The sequence below is a fragment of the Astyanax mexicanus genome, chromosome 6, assembly GCF_023375975.1.
Source record: "Astyanax mexicanus isolate ESR-SI-001 chromosome 6, AstMex3_surface, whole genome shotgun sequence".
NCBI classification, from domain to species: domain Eukaryota; kingdom Metazoa; phylum Chordata; class Actinopteri; order Characiformes; family Acestrorhamphidae; genus Astyanax; species Astyanax mexicanus.
The window spans coordinates 17,737,336-17,756,116 of NC_064413.1; the positions used below are offsets into that span (position 1 = coordinate 17,737,336).

At 36.5% G+C, this 18,781-nt stretch overlaps 1 protein-coding gene across 1 annotated transcript in view; it reads right to left on the reverse strand.

Moving 5' to 3' along the window:
• pnp4b (purine nucleoside phosphorylase 4b) overlaps nucleotides 1-15,367 on the reverse strand; it is a 30,184-nt gene extending 14,817 nt beyond the window's left edge. Inside the window, exons 1-3 of the mRNA XM_049480573.1 lie at nucleotides 15,266-15,367; nucleotides 12,864-13,036; nucleotides 1,364-1,467 (exon numbers count right to left, since the gene is read on the reverse strand). Coding sequence (XP_049336530.1) covers nucleotides 1,364-1,467; nucleotides 12,864-13,036; nucleotides 15,266-15,288 — 300 coding nt within the window. The 5' untranslated portion in view covers nucleotides 15,289-15,367. The remainder of the gene's footprint in view (nucleotides 1-1,363; nucleotides 1,468-12,863; nucleotides 13,037-15,265) is intronic.
• Between the last annotated feature and the right edge of the window lie 3,414 nt (nucleotides 15,368-18,781).

Genomic DNA, 18,781 nt, shown 5'->3' on the forward strand with positions numbered 1-18,781 from the left:
GCTTTAAAATACTTTCTATAGAAGTTGAAGTACAAATTCAAGCTTTTGTTCAAGTACTGTTTTTTAAAATTACTTAAAGTATAAAAATAAAAATAAAAAACATTTTTCTAAAAGCTATAATGACTATAATGTAATATTAAAATATAAAAAAAAATGTGGGATGAACTAGGCTCCCTGTTTTAGCTGCATATATTGCCATTGAAAATTAATATAGTTTAGTACAATGTAAATATATTTAAAAAAAAGAAGCTTAGTTGGGACATTTGATTCGAGTTCTCTTAAATCTTTGCACAGATCATCTTCATACTAGACTACCTACGTCTGCTATGTTCTTGCTTTTGTGTGTGTGTGTGGGGGGGGGAAGGGGGGCGTGACATGTGCAGATGTGATGGATCACAGTATAAACCAATAGGGTTTTAGAATGCAATATGTTTATACATCTAATCCAACCATTAAATTCACTCTATACAGATGTGAGACATTCATCTGATTTAAAAATGAGAAGCTGGAATGCAAACAAGCTGAAATGAAATAGGAGTAGTGATGCTATTTTTTTAAATATTATGAGTAGAAAGCTCAGATTATTGTGTAATAATGTAAGGAGTAAAAAGTCAGCTGAAGTATAGATAACCAAAATTTCTACTTAAGTAAGGAGACAAAGTATTTATACTGCATTACTCTGAAACACAATTAAAGCATAAAGAAGTTTCCTTTTATATGGTGTTATTAGTTTGAATGCTTTTATTTTGAACCCCACTGAAAACCTCTGGAATATAATCAGGAGGAAGATGGATTAAACAAAGCTGAACTGCTGTAATTTTTGCACCAGTAGTGACATAGATTCACCCAAAATCAGTGTGTAAGACTGGTGGAGAGCATGCCAAGTACTACACACATTCGTTTTGTTGTTGTTTCTAATTGTATATAAACTTGTTTTCTTTGCATCTTTTTCATTGTTTTGACTATTTCTCATTTTCTACAAATAAATGCTCTATATGACAATATTTACATATTGACAGTACAAACATATGTCTATAAACAGTAAAATTAGCAAAACTATTATTTTTTTTTAAGTGGTTTCTTATTTGTTCCAGAGCTGTATCAATAAAACCATACATAACCATATAGAGCAAATATTTAAATAACCAGACCTGATTTTACAATGTTTACATTTACAATTTCACATTAATTGTAATATTTGAAAAAAAAAAAAAACATTGTGTGAGAACTACCCCTTAAGAACATGCTTTGCACATGCATTTTTGGACAAGCTGAGAAATTTTAGAAATGTCATTGAACATGAAAGAAACAGTGTTGCGTTCACCTCACCAAAGTTGCATAGTGCAGTTGAACTTGTACTTACCCTGCACAGCGAGTAACCTTCGTATAGATGAAATCTCCCCTGCATGAAGACACAGGACTTGTCCCTCACATGGCCAAACACAAGGTGCCCCTCATGCCCAGGAACTACATAAGAGAAAGAGACAAATCATTGTAACTTGAGCTAATAACATTACATAAGGTACCAGCTAAGAGTGTAACCAGATATCCCAAATAAAATGTGGAATCGTATCAAAATAATCTCCTCAAAATACAAAGGGAACACTAAAGTGGAAAATCTTTATTTAAAGCTCCACTAGGTAGGATTGAGATTTTGTGCTCATGGGCTCCTCCTACAGTTGTAGAGTGTAATAAATGTTTCAGGCAGATTAGATTCTCTTTCTCGTTTTCTGGCTTTCACAGATATATTCGGTCTCTTTCCAGCTTCTGCCAGAGTGTCTGTATGTTAGTTTGTAAAGAACAAACCAGTAGTCCTTGTAGAACTGTTAGAACTAAAGGTTGGAAAGCAGGTCGCAGTTCTCGCGAGCGTTGGTCGCGGCCGCCTCGGAAAACTTAGAGTCTGGTTTGAGCTTATAGGACCCCGGCACAGAAACGAGAGCACCGCTATTCCTCCTATTACACCCTAATTGATCGCTGCAGTGAGTTTTAAGCTGTAATTTTACTTCTTTAATCAAGAAAATCCTACCTAGTGCTGCTTTAATACATAGTGGAATGTGTTGAGAACAAAATAACATAAAACATGGATTTGGAATCATACTCAAAATCAAAGTGGAAAATCAAATGACAGGCTGATCCAACTTCAGTGGAAATTCCTCAAGACAAGTTAAACAAAATATTGAAACTGTAGACACAATTTGTCCATTTTTTTATGTGCATGTGTTCTGCACTCACATCTTCATAAGTCATGCTATTATATATGCCACAGTTCCTCATTCACCATATGTGGGTTGAACACAGATGGAACGTGGCCTCAACCTTTAATCCATCCATGCCGTGAACATGCACATACATCCTCATACACAGACTGGGACATATGGTGAGTGCGTGTGCCCTGGGCAGTGGGCGGTCATCACTACAGTGCTCACACAGTGGTAGGGTTCAGAAAACTTGCTCAGGCAGCTTGATAGACCTGGGTATTAAACATACAGCTCTGTGTATCATCAATAACCCTCAGCTCTAACCATTAATCCACCACTGCCTACAATTATTCTTATTACTAGTATATACTGGCAAATTCTACACAATGTGATTCCCAGAATAGGATCAAGCTTTGTTATAGACTATATTTTCCTTATTTATAGAAACTAATTTCATTCAAAATGCTAGGCAAAACAGGTCAAACCCAGAAAATAAACACAGAGGGCAAAGAAGTTTTTGGATGAATTTTAAGTCAATCCATATACAAAAATGTGTCAAACACAGATTAAACAATACAAACAGGCAAGATAAATACTTTGTGTAGACAAACCAAACCAGATCTAATGCTCGGCTAGAGTGAGTAAAGTGCAGGGATATATATATCCCTGCACTTTACTCACTCCTAGCCGAGCATTAGATCTGGTTTGGTATAACACTGCTATATATATATATATATATATATATATATATATATATATATATAGCAGTGTTATATAAATGTATATATATATATATAGCAGTGTTGTGCGTGAACGAGTTCAAAAGAACGCGTTCATTTCTTCGTTGAACTGAACGCAGCGCATTTTTTAATAAAGAACTTGAACGAAAATTAGTTCACAGTATGTGTCATGAACGGCAGACATCACTGTAAATGAACGTTGGCTAGTTAGTAACATACTGGCAACGACGCGGAGAGCACGGAGCAACGACACAGAGAGCGCGAGAGCAAGAAAGAGAGAGAGAGAGAGAGGAGCAACGACACGGAGAGCGCGAGGGCAAGAAAGAGAGAGAGAGAGAGAGAGAGAGGAGCAACAATGCGGAGAGCGCGGAGCGCGAGGGCGAGAGAGAGAGGAGCAACGACGCGGAAAGCGGGGAGCTCGGAGCGCGAGGGCGAGAGAGAGAGGAGCAACGACGCGGAAAGCGGGGAGCTCGGAGCGCGAGGCCGAGATAGAGTGAGAGAGAGAGAGAGAGAGAGAGAGAGAGAGAGACCAATGACGAGAGTGAGAGAAAGCGCTGCAATAAAAGAAAATGGCTAGTGGAAGTGATGCACGGAGACAGACATCGATTCTCCTTATGAACATTTTCATCACCTGGTAAGAAACCCACAATTGCTGTGTCACATTTTAAAGAACGTATAGTGATTTCTAGCTTGTAGTGTGAAAAAAAGTATTTATTTGAATATCTCACAAAAAAGTAAAATGGACTAAACTTTGAGCATGTATGAACTGAACTTGAACTAGTCCAGAAAAGCTGTGAACTGGCACAACACTGATATATAGTGAGGGGAGCAGGTCAACACATTCTGGGCAATGGTGTCTGGAGCTGGGATACAATGGGTAGACACAGATGCAGGTGTCAGGTGTGACAGCTGTGCAGTTCAACACTAGGCCTTAAAATCATTAAACCCTGCCTGGAAAACTACCCCTATAAGTCCAACAGTGTCCAGACATTCCTTCTAATAAATTAGTAAATTCAGTAACTGAACCATTTTAATATGATATGTTGATTACAATAATTAAGGCAAGCAGAAGAAATTTCATAACGAAAAAGAAAAATTAAAACTATTATTCCTTGATCTTTAAACTTAAAAATGGGTCAAATTGACCCAGAACATAACAGGAGGGTTAAACATTTTTTTTTTATGGAACCGATGTTTATTCTTTGTAGTATCTTTATACTTAATCAGGCCATCATTTTAATCAATGTTCTGTATTAAGGATTTCTATTCGAGCATTACATATAAAGGTTACATGTTTGATAAAAAACTGTAATTGTAATACAAAAAATATATAAAGAAGTATTTAAGGCAAATCTGCAACTGCAACAAAATATAATAAATTACATTAAGCAGCCAATAAAATAAAATAAAATCATAAAATTAGCGCTTTCACGAACTTTCACGATTTTTTAAAATATTTAAATAGTTTGATGAATACAAATAAAAAATTACATGTCCTCCTTTCATATTGTTGTCGTGGTCTAGTTTCTGCCTATTTTCAAACATGCAGACTTTTGTTTTATTCCTGTAACTGATTTAATATTATTAAGTGGAGTAGAGAGTGAACAGGCAGCTTCTCCAAGCTTGTCCTGTAGGAATCTCCAAATCCCTCACTTATTTTACTGCAGCATAAAAGGGTTTTGTATCACCTTCACTTGTAGCCCGTATACGTGCCAAGGCCTTTAAAGGGGTTCAGGTTTAAGGTCACCATATTTAATCACAAGCTTTGATAGTGAGGCATATAGCATTCCAGCATCAGGATCTGCAGCAGTTTACTGCATCCTGATAAAAGTAAAGCCTTTAAAGCCTTAAGAAAAGCTCCAGAAAAGTAGAGGCACGATATAGAGGCATGACTCTGAATGTTCAATTAGACATGCAGGGCATGGACTTATTGGACTTTTGTTTTGCATAAGCAGATATGTAGTGTTGTTGTTTGCTTTGAGCAGAACATATTTCACCAGCAGAGCAGGGTGATCATGCCTGATGATCCGCAGCCTATGCAAATCTGACCTTGAATCCTGCCTGCCAACATTAGTTTGGCCTTAAAATGTGCAACGTAATGAGAGAGAAGCTGAATAATGGCTTGTGCTCCTCCAGTAGCTGCTTCACTTTTCTTCCGCGAGCACTGACGGATGACTTTAAGAGAAACAAAGGGGGGTGTATTTCTAGCCACGAACATTTATTTTAATAAACATCCACAAATTAATGAGCACATTAATGCCTCAATCAGCATGTGCTTATTTGTTACTTTCAGAAAGACCTTTTCAGAGCAGCAGAACAATTGGTAATGAGAAAAGCTGTATACTGCTTACTAATGACATTGGGAAAGATTTGATTTTCAAGTTGCTCAGAACCATTTAAACTCACTGACTGTATATGTCAGGAGGTGTACATGGAGTACAAGGAGAGCAAATGCAAGTATTTAAATTGAATAAACAGAAAACAGACAACAAACTAGAAATTAAAATGAGATAAACAAAACAACAGTGAAACAAAAAAATACACTGAGACTAGAAACTAAGAAAAAACCTAGCAGACGTAAAGACGTACAAGAACCAACAAGGGAACACAGAAACGACAGGGCTATATATACATATGGAAGTAGACAGGAAACAAGAAACACCTAGGGTCAGGTAACGAGGGTTTTTTATAAAGCTTTTACATTTGCCTGTCAACAAGCTTTAAAGAGGCACTAAACCCTAAAGCATATTTTTTTTAATTAATAGCAGAAATATGTTTGGTACGTGGACACTTGCAATATGCAAATTAGTCAATCATTAATACCGCCCCCTAGTGACATCCAACCATCTGTGTCTCACCTCTGCTCACACTGCTCAGCCCAATCAGCTCTCTCTTTGCCCCACCCCTAAACCCATACATCACCCAGTGACCAATGGCTCCCTTTTTATTAGCATTTTTTTTTTATTTTAGCTGAGGGTGGAGTCAACTAAAATCAGTGTGTTTAGTTACCCTTTAACCCTAAGTTCCTCAAACTACCTATATATTAATTAGCAAGGTACTCCTTTTCTTGTTTCCCTTTAAAACGTACAAAACCAAATAATACATAATATACTGATACTGCTTATCATGAATTTATAAGAATCATGTGTTTTTCTTTTTTTCATTTGTAAACATGAACATGAACAGTTCTCATATTTGTTATTACCTGAGTACTGGATAATTTGAATTTGTTTGCAATCTATCCTATTTTTACTCTTTATATACATATCCCTTCAGTTTGTACATTACTTTGCGAAGTATTGCCAACCTTTATTTTAAGTTTGTAAACATTGAGCTAAGCTCAAAAGCATCCATGCTTTAATTGATTTGTGTTTAGATATTCCTCACTCTCAGCTAAAATTTAAAGGTGAACTGGCCTTTTTGTAGCTTTTTTGAAGCCACAGTGGATATTTTTAAGTCCAATTTAAAAAAGAACATTTGTTCTCTCAGGCATTTGAGCCCTTAGCAGATAGTACTGTTAGTTGTCTGTTTTGTCTTGGTCTGCTCTGTCTTGTCATCAGGTCCTTTCATATGATTGTTTTTATTGCTAGTATTTTTACTGTTCTCCCATCTCTTTAATGCCTAGTTTTTTTTGTGTGTTATTTTAAATTGTGGTGTATGATCTTATTGTACAGCACTATGGTACAGCACTTGTTGTCTTTTAAATGTGCGAGTATATAATTAAGCAATAGAACACGAGAGGGAGTGTGTTATCACGAATAACATCACAGCCGTCTTGTTATTCGTGATAACACACAACCTCGAGTGTTCTATTGCTTTTATACAACTTTTTTTTTTTTTTTTTTACAAAATGAATAAAGAAAATGAATCAAAGAAATTCAGAATGAATATGCTTTAATATGGATTGTGCCTTCCGCCAAAAAGTAGTTCCACAACAACTGTAAGTTAACAGAACTGAAAATTAACTACAAAACAGTGTTCGGTTCAAAAGTTAGCTTGAAAGCAAAATTGGGAATAAGCGAAGATGGTAACATTAGGACTGTGAAATAACGCATTTTTGAGCATTTCTATTTGTTTTGCTGGGTCTGGTTGGTTTTAGCTAGCTGGCTGGACTGTGGTCAGGTTAGCGTAGCTTGCTTTGGCTCAGTATTAACTTAGTTTAGCCTAGCCTGGCTGGTTAGCTTTCTGACTGTCAGGCGGCATTAGCCGAGTGATTTTCTTTCCCTTTTTTTTCCACAAGAGACGAGCGTGCCGCGGCTGAGCGCTAACCTGTGCTAAGCTAACGCTGCTGCTGGTGCCGGTGGTTCAAAACTGTCCTGTGTATATACGCCGTTACTCGGCAACGCGTCGGCGGAGTGATACAAGTTTAGTGTGAGAAGGCTGAGATGTTATCACGTATATCAGCACGGCTAGAACACTTCTCAGATTGTGAGGTCGGAACTAACTGTTGTATATATAAAAATGACCTGACTAGACTAACCCTTCATAGCAGCACACTGAGCATTCTCTCCAGTGTTTTGCTAGCATATTACCAATCTCTGTCTGTTTACCCACTTATCCTTATTGTTTTGTCTCGCCTATGTCTCTGCTTGGCCCATGTCTGTCTTGTTAGGCCTCATCTTCTTATTTTTTTGTAATGTCGGGTTATCATTATGAACAAACATCCCTACTTTATTAAACTAATTTCTTACTTTTATATCTGTAATTATTGGACCAGTAATTTAACCCTGACACACACAGATCTAAATGCAGATGTTATTATAGTCTTTCAGAGAAGCTCTTACCATCCATGCCCCAGTAATGAAGCCCATCACTCAAAGGACCCTTCATAGCATCTTTCATTTTTATATGTGTGTTTAAAAGGGCTCTGACATCACTGTTCTCCCCTCATTATCCAATCATCCGTCACCTGCCTGTATATCCCTGAGTTACTAGCAGAATAATACTGAGTAGATACATATTAAACAGTATATCATTAAATTAAGCCAGCAATCTTCTGTTAGCCTGCAATGTTACAGATAAATCAGTAGAACAACCAGAGAGAAAAATATGATAAAGCTCATTCAAATGCTTTATTTTCTCGTCAATTATTAGTGTATTTGATTTTTGTCCCAATGAAGCTCTTATTATCATCTCTCATTCCAATAATGCAGGAGCAGAATATATACACACACATAAAAAAACACATGTGGTGCAAATATCATTAAGCTCATTTGAACACTGATCAAGATTATTCACTTCAGCACATCAATATTTAAATATGTCCAAGATATCATAATAAGAACCCCCTCTGGCAGATATTAGGGACTATTTTTACCCCAGTCGTCATGGTTTATTCATGGGCGGCAGTTATTCACTCTCATAAATTCACGGCTCATTTTACCAGGAGTTGGGCACAATTTGTTAACCACACAACACAACCAGGAGAACTGTTAAACCTCTGAACCTTCACGGAGCTTCAGAGAACTGATAACAGCTTTACAAACCACTAACTGACATTTTAAAATCTATTGTGACATGTGGCCAAAAAGTATGGAATAATTTATTCGCCAGCCACAGTTATATGAAAAAGTTTGGGCACCCCTATTAATCTTAATCATTTTTAGTTCTAAATATTTGGGTGTTTGCAACAGCCATTTCAGTTTGATAAATCTAATAACTGATGGACACAGTAATATTTCAGGATTGAAATGAGGTTTATTGTACTAACAGAAAATGTGCAATATGCATTAAACCAAAAGCATACCTCAGGCGACTCTGTTTGTGGCGTGCTTGCAGAAATGGCTTCTTTCGCATCACTCTCCAAAGTGCGCTGTATTGTTGACCGATGCACAGTGACACTATCTGCAGCAAAATGATGCTGCAGCTCTTTGGAGGTGGTCTGTGGATTGTCCTTGACTGTTCTCACCATTCTTCTTCTCTGCCTTTCTGATATTTTTCTTGGCCTGCCACTTCTGGGCTTAACAAGAACTGTCCCTGTGGTCTTCCATTTCCTTACTATGTTCCTCACAGTGAAAACTGACAGGTTAAATCTCTGAGACAACTTTTGTATCCTTCCCCTGAACAACTATGTTGAACAATCTTTGTTTTTAGATCATTTGAGAGTTGTTTTGATGAGCCCATGATGCCACTCTTCAGAGAAGATTCAACTTGCAATTGGCCACCTTAAATACCTTTTCTCATGATTGGATACACCTGGCTATGAAGTTCAAAGCTCAAAGAGGTTACCAAACCAATTTTGTGCTTCAGTAAGTCAGTAAAAAGTAGTTAGGAGTACTCAAATCAATAAAATGATAAGGGTGCCCATACTTTTGCACCGGTCAAATTTTGGTTTAATGCATATTGCACATTTTCTGTTAGTACAATAAACCTCATTTCTCATTGAAAGGGAATACAGTTGTGCTCAAAAGTTTACATACCCAAGCAGAATCTTAGCCTTCTTGGCCTTTTTTAGAGAATTTTTTTTTCCACTCATGTTTAGCGGTTGGGTGCAGTCCTTTTTTTCAAACAACTGTGTTTTTTATCTTTTTACATCATAAAGACAACTAAAAACATTCAAAAGATACTGATCAAAAATTCACATTTACAAAGTTAACACCTAATATTGTGTAATCCCCCCATCTAACATCAATGACAGCTTAAAGTATTTTATGGTAGTTTTGGATGAGGCTCTTTATTTTCTTTTAATGAGAAAGCTGCCCATTCTTCTTGGCAAAAAGCCTCCAGTTCCTGTAAATTCCTGGGCTGTCTTGCATGAATTGTGCACCTGCAATCTTCCCAGAGTGGCTTAATGATATTGAGGTCACAAGACTGAGATGGACACTTAACTTAACTCAGTCATTTCATAATTTTGCTTTGACTCTGTTAAAGCAGCACTTGGTAGGATTTTCTTGATTTTTGATCTTTTTAAAGAAGTAAAATTACAGCTTGAAACTCACTGCAGCGCTGCATTGAGGTGTAATAGGAGGAATAGCAGTGCTCTCGTGTCTGTGCCGGAGCTCCTCTGAGCTCAAACCAGGCTCTATAAGTTTTCCGAGGCGGCCGCGACCAACGCTCGCGAGAACTGCAATCTGCTTTCCGACCTTTAGTTCTAACAGTTCTACAAGGACTACTGATTCATTCTTTACAAATTAACATACAGACACTCTGGCAGAAGCGGGAAAGAGACCGAATATGTCTGTGAAAGCCAGAAAACGAGAAAGAGAAACTAATCCACCTGAAACATTTATTACACTCTGCAACTGTAGGGGGAGCCCACGAGCACAAAATCTCAATCCTACCTAGTGGAGCTTTAAGTTGTAAATATTTAATATTCTAAATTAATTCAACTTAACTCAGTCAAGTCGTTCTTTTGCTTTGATTCAGTTACGTTGTACATATATACAATTTTAAGTTTGGTTGAAGTTCTCTGAACTCATTTTATTGGGTTCTACTGGCCAGCAAGTTCACTCAACTTGATAATATAAGTTCTCCTGACTAAAACACAAAATCACTTTTTAGAGTGCAGAACCTTCACTTTGTTCTGCTCTAGCCAATGACAGATCATCTTGGCTTTGTGTTTTGGATCGTCATCATGTTGGAACGTCCAAGTACGGCCCATGAACAACTTATGGGCGAATGAGTGCAACTTTACCTCCAGTATTTGCTGATAACGTGCTGCATTCATCCTTCTTTCAACTTTGACCAAGTTTTCTGTGTCATTGTATCTCACACATCCTAAAAAAACATCAGCGGTCCACCTCCTTCCTTTAATCATAGGCCTTGTTAACACCTCTCCAAATGTAGCGTTTATGGTTGTGGACAAAATTTTGACTTTGGTCTCATCTCTCCAAATGACCTTATTCCAGAAGTTTTGAGGCTGGTCTCTGTGCTGTTTGGCGTATTGAAGGCAGGATAATTTGTGTCATTTGCACAGTAATGGCTTTCTTTTGGCGACTCGACAATGCAGCCTATTTTTCTTCAAGTGCCTCCTTATTGTGTATCCTGAAACAGCCACATTGCTAGTTTTCAGAAAGTCCTGTATTTTAGCTGATGTTATTTGTGTGTTTTTCTTTGCTTCCCGTAAAAGTTTCCTGGCAGATGTGGCATAAGTTTAGGTTTGGAGCCTCTGATTTTCCATTTATTAATCACAGTTTGAACACTGCTGATTGGCTTTATCAATTCATTGGATATCATTTTGTCATTATGTTTTAAAAAGAGAAAATGTCAGTAAATGTCAATAAATTCTCCACCCAACCACTAACCAATGAGTGGGAAAAATTGTTTTTGTGTTATTATTCATTTTCTCTGTAAAAAAAATTATGCGGGGGTATGTAAACTTTTGAGCACAACTGTAATGTTTATGACGAGCTTCAATCCCTGTCCAAGAAACTAAACGAAAACCCAACCAAATGAAAAGATGCACACAATAGTCACAACAACCCAAAATCTGGGGCAAACTTTCACAAACAAACCTAAGGGCCCTCCCTATCTTACACCCTACACAACGTGTATTGTGATGCTCATTACTATCTTACATTCCGCAAACAGTCTATTTTCAGACCCTCTGCCTGTGTCCTTATAGCCAAGGTCCTTGTGAATATATCAGTGCTGATGGGTGTGGTGCTATCGAAATACAGTAAGGTGAGATCAGGTAAATATCTGGTTTATTACTATCTTGACAATGGAAAACACAGACGCGTACACCCCATTTGTTAGGCACACATGGACACACTGCAGTGCACAAACCTATAGCGTATGCCTGTTGGCAGCTATGCAAACTTTCACATCAACAATAAACTGAAGATCACTTTCCTCTGCTGAGAAGTGTGGGACTAGTCCAGGTAGATGCGCCCCTGAAATAGCAACTCAACTCTCCAAACCATCACTGACCATCAGTAATCATTTTGCATTTCATTTGGAAATCAAGAGATCAGAGTCTAGAAGAAGAGTGGAGAGACACACAGTCCAAGCTGCTTGAGGTCTAGTGTGAAGTTTCCACCAATCAGTGATGGTTGGAGATTCATATCACCTGCTGGTGTTGGTCCGCTGTGTTATATCAAATATAAAGTCAGTGCAGTTGTTTTCCGGAAAAAAATTACAGCACTTCATGCTTCCATCTGCTGTCAACTTTCTGGAGATGCAGATTTCATTTTCCAGCAGGACTTGGCACACTGCCCACACTGTAGAAAGTACCAATTGATCTTATATAATATTCAAATTTTCTGAGATACTGACTTTGGTTTTCATTGGCTGTATAATCATAATCATTAACAATATAAGAAACAACCCCTCAAAATAGACCACTCTGTGTTTAATACATCTATATAATATATTATTTTTACACTTTTAAACTGAATTACTGAAATAAAGTAACTTTTTAATGATATTCTTATCGGTTTCTGGATACAATCTAAATACAGTTTGGCCTGTCACAATAATTGCATTATCGACTTATCATACAATAAATGGACATGAACTTAATAGTATTTGTTATTGTGATATATGTGTCTATTGTGTTTATCTGTATGTTTGTACACATATATAACAATGAAGAGTATTTTAGCCAGCAATAACAGACCAGTGCTTCAATAACTGAGACTCCATTCACACAGTGTGGACTGCTGTAGGTGAAGAAAAAATATTTATTTCCAAAACTATGATTATGAAAATTTAGTTTTCTTTCATAGGTATAATTTATTTTTGTTATAAAAATTTACTATCATTATATCAGTGACATTAAATGGTCTTAAAATTACAATATCGATTATCGCAATAATTTTTGGGATAATATATCGCCCACAAAAAAATCCTATCATGACAGGCCTACTGTACGCAAAACATCAGATTTGCACTGGCAGTTTGAACATAGCCAAAGAGATCAAAGTAAGCAAGCTGTTTTCCATATTGGCACTGATGATGATCATGATGATCAGGTATCACTCACCTGTGCTCACAGGGAAATTGGGGATGTCCTCATAGCGAAAGACCTGCTTGTTGGAGATGTTGTCTGCGAGGAGGCCGAGCCCCGAGCCACACACCACAGCTATCTTCGGCTTGTGCCTAGTTCTGCTCATAAGCCACTCTGTGGTCAACTTGCACTCGTCAAATGAGCAGCAGCTGAATCAGAAGACAGACAGAGACCACTGACAGGGTAGCATATCACTACAGACATTGCAACCAGTTTTATTTAAAATATTGGCCCATTAGGGGAGCAAACTACTTTGTGTTTTGAACAATCTAATAATAAAGGTTTTTAAAAATCATGTACCGTAGTAAAAGTAGTAATATTACTATAGAAAACAAAGTTAAAGACATTTGTTAAGGATTGCACTATTCACTAGGCTGGTAAAGAAGCCACACATCTGATGTCCAGAGGTGACAAAAATACGGAAAAATTGTAATTAAGTAAAAGTACCTTTACTTTGCTAAAATTCTACTCGAGTAAAAGTAAAAGTACCCATCTAAAAACCTACTCGAGTAAAAGTAAAAAAGTACTTAATTTAAAATGTACTTTGAGTAAAAGTTACATAGTTACTTTTAATTATTTGATGTAAAAAAAGTAAAAACAAATCATAAATTAAATTGTTTTTAGTGAACTAATATTCCACATAATAATTTGGACCTTTCAGGCAGTATTTGTTCAGACCACCCCATAAAACATGTGGCATAGGTTTCTATGATCCATTTTTTTCTTTACTATTAAAAGGTTATGGTCATATAGGTGACTATAAACTGTAATTTTATAGTTTTACAGTTCATTATTATTTTTTAACTTGCCATTGCTATGCTTTAACTGCTATTTAAACTTACACCACATGCTTTCTGATTTTTTTTAATTCAGACAATTGTTTTTTTTCCCAGCATTTTTTTTTACTCAGTAACGGGGAGTTTTCAAATGTAGCAAAGTAGATTACTTGTGTCAAAATGTACTTAAAGTAAAATTACCTATTTTAAAAACTACTTTAAAAATGACTAATTATTCATAAAATCTACTCAATTACAGTAACTTGAATAAATGAAATGATTACTTTCCACCTCTGCTGATGTCCACATGTCCTGTCAGCCAATAGCATTTACTTAAGCAGTGAAACACCGTTAGATTGGTCACTTTGCCAGACCAATAAAAGGGTGTTTTTTAACTATAGGACTTAATTTCTAGAGCACATTCTGTATTACAGTATGTATTACAGCCACTTGGTTACACTCACAAACAAACTTGTATCTTAATTTTTCAATTGTTCTATGTATTCTCAAATACGATCCCATGAAAAGTAATAAGCTGAAAAATTACCCCCAGGAATTTACCTGGCACAACCATCTTTTTCACACAGGACCCGGTTGGTTTGAATAGATTGAATAGAAGTGAAATTATCATTTAAAAACTGCTTTTTATATTTAAAGTTTACAGGTTATCATTATCTGATATTAAAACTTGTTTGTTAATATGAAAACTGTAGTATGATAAAAAATAAAAACAAAATAAATATATAAGGGGGCAAATCATTTTTAACAGCACTGTATATATTCTCAATGTGACTTGGAACAGAATCTTTATACACTGATTCCATTTTTATCTCTTCTTTAAAGTTCTTTGATAAAGCCATTTTGAAATAAAAGGTTTTTGAGTGACAGTGATAATATATGTAATAAAATAACAAAAAAATGAATTAACAAAATGAATACAAATTAATGCATATTAAACAACATAAAAAAAAATCTGTAAATCAGCATAAAGCTTGAGTATATGTTTTCTTGTGGTTCAAAAACCCTAATGCAGAGAATATTGAAAAATAATATTATTATATTATTTAAAAATAATATACTTTAATATTTATTTAAAATATATATTAATATTTTAATCAAATACATTTATTTATTTATTTATTTATTTATTTATGTACATTATTCCAATGCCTAAATAAAATATTATAATTATTACATTTACAGTAAATTAAGGAAAAAAGTCACTTTGTCACAAGTCAAAATATATTGGATATATTTGCAGTATGCATATAGCACATTTAGTAAATATTAAGATGAGATAAGATAACCCTTTAGTAGTCACGCATCAACATCATAGGAAAGCACACAGACGCAGAGAAAAGTATTATCAATATAAACTATAATAAAAATGTGAATAATCCAAAATCTGGAGTATATTTACATAAATATTTACATCAATTGCATTAGAAACAAAGCTGTATTGCTCATTTATCTGTTGTATCTAGTAAGTGTATTGTGTGTGGGTACATGTAAACTATAAGTGTGTGTGTTCTAAATCTGATCATAAGATGCCATGTCATCAATATTCACACATTTAAAGTAATAATAAAAATATATATTTACCATGCATTTCCCTTGCTGTGCATGATTCCAGGCTGTGGAGGGGACAGTCAGACGGCGGTACCTTGTGATAACAGATAACAGACACACAGAGACTGTATAAAGAAATGTTGCTCAAGCGTCTGGTGTCTTCTCATTGGCTGAGCTTGTGGTGGGACAGTAATGTTTGCATGGTTTTCTAGGAAATTTGATTGCAATCTCTGTGCCTTTTCACCCTTCACATGTTCTGACATAAGACACACATATGTTTACCAGTCTGCGGCAGGTGTACAGTACTGAGAGATAATCTTAGGGCAAGCAACATTAATATGTAAAGAACATTTTACATAAAAACAAAAATACACATTTATTTCTGAATAAAAATACAATAATGAAAGTTACAATTACATTACATAAAAAAACATAATATTTTTTGTATTTTTCTACTAGGTAAAGTAAAGTAATATGTGTTTTAACTTTTTCTGAGTTTAGAGAATATACTGGCATATTTCAAGGACAAAAATGAAATTATGTCTTTGACTTTATGGACTGTTTCTTTAGTATTAGCCATAGGTTTGCCAGATTGTCATTGGCACATGTTAAAATATAAACCTTAGGTACACTACATGACTTTTAGGATGGGAGGAGATTATAAACAGACTGGACATACACGGCCTGGCCAAAAAAAATCAGCACCTAGATTTAACTAAGCAAATGATGTGCTGCAGTTGGTCAGGTCTAGGTTCAGCAACAGTATGTGCTGAAAGAATGAGGTCAGCTGACTACCAGAATATACTGAATATTGACCAGGTTATTCCATCAATGGATTTTTTCATCCCTGATGACACGGACATGTTCCAAGATAACAATATCAGGATTCACGGGGTTGGAATTGTGAAAGAGTGATTCAGGGAGCATGAGATCATCATTTTCACCTTAACCAATTTCAGAACTTAACCTCATTGAGAATCTTTGGCATGTGCTGGAGAAGACTTTGTGCAGTGGTCAGACTTTACAATCATCAATGCTGCAAGATCTTGGTGAAAAATTAATGCAAGACTGGATTGAAATAAATCTTGTGACATTGCATAAGTTTATTAAAACAGAGCCACAGTGAATGTGTGCTGCAATCAAATATAAAGGCGGTCCAATTAAATATTAGCGTGTGCCTTTTTCTTGGTGGTGACATTTTTTGGCATTTTTTACCAATTTATGGGAGCACACACTACATGACTGGGTATCATACACTACACCAGCAGATTCCTGACAACAAATCATGGCTTTATCAATAAAATAGGGGGTATCTTTGCTTAATTAAGCACTGCACACTATAAGGTTACTGTACTGTTGTTTTCATTATTTTCTTATTTAGCCCCGATTGACCTGCAGGAAGTTGAGATGGTAGTTCCAGCCAAATAACTATCCTGGCTTTTGATGTGATTCTAAAGTGGGCAGTCAGCCATTTCTTACTGGTATGTACAATGACTACGACTCATTTCACGCCGTTTAGTATTTAACAGTTCTATACTGACCTTCATTCATCCATGAACTGTTACAGAGCTTGGCATCTATTCAAGGTGTGCTCTTCAGCGTGGTTTAGTGCAGTGCTGAGTAACGGGCGGGGATAAATGAGTCAGACATTGCCGTGGGATGAGCAGACGCTTGCGCACCTGCTGCTGAGAGCTGCAGAGAGGAATTACAGAATGTAGTCCTGAACCCTGAGGAGCCTTATCACTGCTCTCTCAGGTATTTCTCCCGCTGTAGCCTGGAGATGGATTGACAGGCTTAGCTTTGAACGGGCGTGGATCTATTTGAATATGCCTGTGGGTATACAACACCTGATTTCACCTGCCACTGCTCTACCTGAGCTGCATTCCTAATGGACAGCAGGAGCTATTTGAGGACTGTTTTCACATTGTGTCATTTCCTTATTTCATCATGCACGCACACACAAGTACACACACACACACACACACATGTCCTTATTCCCAAATGTTCATGGTGATTGAAAGCTACAACACTCAGCATTTTCACCAAAAGTTCAAGGTAACAGCTGTTAATAAGTAACACGCTGCTCTTTCAGTTAAATAACAGTGGTTACAGTCAGTGGCGTAACTACCTGAGGGGGCGTGCAGGGTGGGCAGTTTCAATTTGGCCTTTCCCTCAGATTCTGACACAATCATACACCTATGGCTCACAGAGAAATGCAATTTTTTAACAACGCCCACTGCATACAAGCAGTAGCCCAAGCCATCAAGCAACCTAATGATGAAAAAGTATGTGAACACTTTGGGATTACTTGGATTTCTGCATAAATTGGTCATTAAATGTGTTCTGATCTTCATCTTAGTCACAACAATAGACAAACACAGTCTCCTTAAACTAATACCACCCAAAAAATTACATGTTTGCATGGTTGTATTGAACACAGCATGTTAACATTCACAGTGCAGGGTGGAAAAAGCATGTGAACTTTTGGAATTAATAAGTGGTTGACCCTCCTTTGGCAGCAAAAACCTCAACCAAACATTTCCTGTAGTTTGGACTACAGTGGCTTCCTCTGTTTTTTCCTCCCATGAACTCTATTCTGGTTTAATGTTTTCTCTATTGCAGATTTGTCAACAAAAATGTCAGCATGTGCTAGAGATTTCTGCAAGTCTTAAGCTGACACTCTAGGATTCTTTCTCACCTCATTGACCATTCTGCGCTGTGCTCTTGCAGTAACCTTTACAGGATGACCATGCCTAGGGAGAGTAGCAACAGCGCTAAACTTTGTCCATTTGTAGACTGTCCGCGTCTGTCTTATCTTGGACCCATGAACATCACGGCTTTTAGAGATACTTTTGTAACCCTCTCCAGCTTCATGCAAGTCAACAATTCTTGAACGTAAGTCTTCTGAGAGCTCTTTTGTGCGAGGCATGATTCACATCAAGCAATGCTTCTTTAGAACAGCAAAATCAAAACTGGAGTGTGTTTTTATAGGGCAGGGCAGCTTTAACCAACACATCCAATCTCATCACATCCAATTAGCTCTTAGAAAAGTCATTAGCCTAGAGGTTCACATGTTGTGTTTAATAAAAACATGCAAACATATTTTTATTTGTGTGGTATTAGTTTAAGCAGACTGTGTTTTGTCTATTGTTTTGACTTAGATGAAGATCAGAACACATTTAATGACCAATTTATGCAGAAATCCAAGTAATCCCAAAGGGTTCACATACTTTTTTTTTGCAACTGTATTTAGTTTTTTATATTATTTCTTTTTGTTATATTATTTCTTTTTGTTATATTATTTCGCTGAAGTCCCATTTGGCTTAGCTAGTTTGTAGAGGCCAGAATCAAAGGATACATCAAGCTAGATACTACTAAATACCAGATATCTAGAAGAAAAGTTCTATTTTTTTTTAGAAATAAGAGAATGATTGTGAATTGTGAGTGTGAAATGACCACCAACAAGCAGTGGAGGTAGAGCTCTTATCCACCCACTACCCCAACATCAGGAGGAAGATTAATGCCCCACCAGTGGAATCGCCACAACAA